Raw genomic sequence first — 3,266 nt, 5'->3', positions numbered from 1 at the left:
ATCTAGTGTACATCACACTGGAAACTAAACAGTTTCACAATATATTTCTCTCACATATCACCATAATAGGATATGTAATGATTTTAGTCTTACAATGTATATAGTTAGAAAATATGAAATTTCTAAAATAGAGATTTGTATATTTAGTGGAAATGGTAAACGTTTTAGCTGCGATAGTGTTAAATAAAGTGTATAATTTCAACTGTGACTTACATATCCATGGACACAAAAAGTGAACAAATAAACAGGAAAATATTGTAACAGAAAGTAGGGTTCAACATTCTATATTGAAGAGCTTACACCATATTAAACTTTAAACTCACTCAACCGTAGTTTTCCGTTCTTACCTCTTGTTCCCAAGATCCAAACGTAATTTCGCAAGTCTGTTGATCAAATGGGAAGAATCGTAAGTTAGGAAGACAGACAGTGTGCAAAATAGCAAGAGGTGAATAAAACGAATGGCCATCGGAGAATGATATTATATAGGGTTTCTTGCCATACTCCTCCATTCTCGCCCTGGTATGGTTTAATTATAAGAAACCTTATGTATTAAAGCACATATTAAACAATTATTAAATCACTCTTCATATTAAAATCCGGATTAAAAAACTTTCAAAAATCCATAATAATCTTTCTAGTATTTCTCAGCCATTTCTTCTTCCAAATATTATTATACACATTTAATTCTAAATCATAGCACTAAGCATGAAAATAGATATGTGTTACTCTCTCTACATGTTTATGTATCCCTCTTTATTGTATGAAGCAAACTAGCTATCACTTCTATGATACTTTTTTTAAAACCAAGTTTCGTCTAAAAATGCTCATATTATTACACGTGTCAAAACACTTATATTAAACAGAAAAAACTAAAGTAGAAAAAAAACTAAAACGTTAATTCCAAATAATAACAACGAATAAAAACAATGATAAAACATGAACATTATTATATAGAATTTGTAACAAATACTTCTTCTTGAAATAACTATTAAGTTCAACATCAGATTCTTTATCCTAAATGTTTTATTATGGACTGTCAAAACTGGAACATCGAAACTGTTATAAAATATAAATTGAATGTTTCTGTGAAAGTAAATATCAACTGAAGCAAATTTAGGTAGTTAAGTTAGTCAGTATATAATGTTTTGCTAAACAGTGGTTTATTAGACTCTAAAAATGTTCAAACGAAACATTACGAAAATTAAGTTAATGTATATTCATGCTGGATATAATAATGCCTTCTGATTTCGAAACTGGATAAATTAACTTAAACAGAATTCACAATAATTGTGCATTTTATAGATATAAGGATCTATTTCAGGTTCACATAGTTTACCGATTAAAACAGCACAATAATTGTGCATTTTATAGACATGAGGATCTACTTCAGGTTCACACAGTTTACCGATTAAAAACAGCACAATAATTGTGCATTTTATAGACATAAGGATCTACTTCAGGTTCACACAGTTTACCGATTAAAAACAGCACAATAATTGTGCATTTTATAGACACGAGAATCTACTTCAGGTTCACACAGTTTACCGATTAAAAACAGCACAATAATTGTGCATTTTATAGACACGAGAATCTACTTCAGGTTCACACAGTTTACCGATTAAAAAAAGCACAATAATTGTGAATTTTATAGCCACAAGAATATACTTCAGGTTCACACAGTTTACCGATTAAAAACAGCACAATAATTGTGCATTTTATAGACATAAGGATCTACTTCAGGTTCACACAGTTTACCGATTAAAAACGGATATTTTTGGCCTCCATAATTTCTCTTCTGGCATGCGAAGATGCCAAAAGTTTACATCCCAGATGTTCCATTGTAATCTTTCATCATACCAGTCCTAAGAAGGAAACAAAAAACATTTCTGGTTACTTATGTAATGATATTTGTTAATGTAATACGAATATAACCCTGGTTCAACTAATTAATATTTAATTAACTTGTTAAATGTTATTCTAATATTAAACACTCTATCGTGTCGAATTTCACGATTTGTTTAGTTTGAAAAGTTGCTGAATTACATTGCTGGCTTATCCAACACAACTCACGTTAACTGTATGTTAGAGCGTTTCGTGCTATATGTGTAGATATGTATCTTTCAAAAGTGTATTGAATGAGAGAGTAAAAATGTTCCTTTTATTAATAATTATATATAATAAAATGTTTAAGCAGTATTTATATAATTGATTTTTGAAAAGAGATTTGTATACACAAAACACTTTGTTCTTCCAACAATGAACAGTTTTTTCCCTTCAGAAATATAGTGATATACATATTTCTGTGTATCATTGAACTCTCACAAAACTGCTCGAAATTTAACAGGGATCAAAACACTAGGCTTAACTGAGAGGAGCGTTTAATCTTTCAAGTTTACATATTACAGATCTTTCACAAATTTGCTCGAAGTTTAACAGGGATCAAAACACTAGGCTTAACTGAGAGGAGCGTTTAATCTTTTAAGTTCACATATTACAGATCTTTCACAAATTTGCTCGAAGTTTAACAGGAATCAAAATACTAGGCTTAACTGAGAGGAGCGTTTAATGTTTTTATGTGTCGAGTCCGCAGGTGTCTCTTTAAACTTAGAACTAAGATAAGTAACAAACAAAGTAAAGACACTTACACCAGATGGTATACATACGGTACTAAGCGTTCCTGTGTCCTCCGCCTGAAAAACAGCGATGATTCATTAGTCATCATTTTGAATATAAATATATATATATATATTTGAAACATAATTCTAAGCCTCAGTCGCAACATTCCAAATCTATATAAATACTACGCTTGCGTTTGCCTGTCCGGAACTTTCTCGTAAATTTCTCGATCTAACGCAACATATCTTATATCGTTAGAAAAGCCTTATCCGAGGAATCCGCATTGCATATTGGCTTTTCATTTCAAAATATATGTTTTTTTTGCGTAGTCAAACATTTCAGTGCAACGAGTGTGGTACACGATAGCACAATGTCGTTATTATGACGTGACGACTAGCTTCGATCTCAATTTTCCTTTTTTTTTCTTTGCAAAGAACACAGCGTGGTCACAAGTAAATAGACACCACCTTTTCAGAAAAAAAATGAATATTTTCAGTTATATTCACGGACGCTGCTCACTTGTTTCCTTGCCGTGTTTCCTGAACTGCACGATGATTCTGTTGACTGTCGAAAGCGGGATTCCCAAATTCTGCGAAATTTGGCGCTGACTTATTCCACAATCTGCTTGACCAACTATCCTTCCTCTAACA

General features: G+C 31.6%; 1 protein-coding gene across 1 annotated transcript in view; it reads right to left on the bottom strand.

Annotated features, from left to right (window-relative positions):
- The window catches only part of LOC111083552 (neuronal acetylcholine receptor subunit alpha-7-like), a 14,129-nt gene that overhangs the window by 6,221 nt on the left and 4,642 nt on the right, over nt 1–3,266 (bottom strand). Inside the window, exons 3-5 of the mRNA XM_022380141.1 lie at nt 2,646–2,690; nt 1,756–1,862; nt 348–516 (exon numbers count right to left, since the gene is read on the bottom strand). Of these exons, the coding sequence (XP_022235849.1) occupies nt 348–516; nt 1,756–1,862; nt 2,646–2,690 (321 nt within the window). The remainder of the gene's footprint in view (nt 1–347; nt 517–1,755; nt 1,863–2,645; nt 2,691–3,266) is intronic.

Source organism: Limulus polyphemus, unplaced genomic scaffold (assembly GCF_000517525.1).
Source record: "Limulus polyphemus unplaced genomic scaffold, Limulus_polyphemus-2.1.2 Scaffold10060, whole genome shotgun sequence".
In the NCBI taxonomy this organism is placed as follows: Eukaryota; Metazoa; Arthropoda; class Merostomata; order Xiphosura; family Limulidae; genus Limulus; species Limulus polyphemus.
Note: the sequence above shows the minus strand (reverse complement) of the source record. Positions and strands in the feature narration are given on the sequence as shown.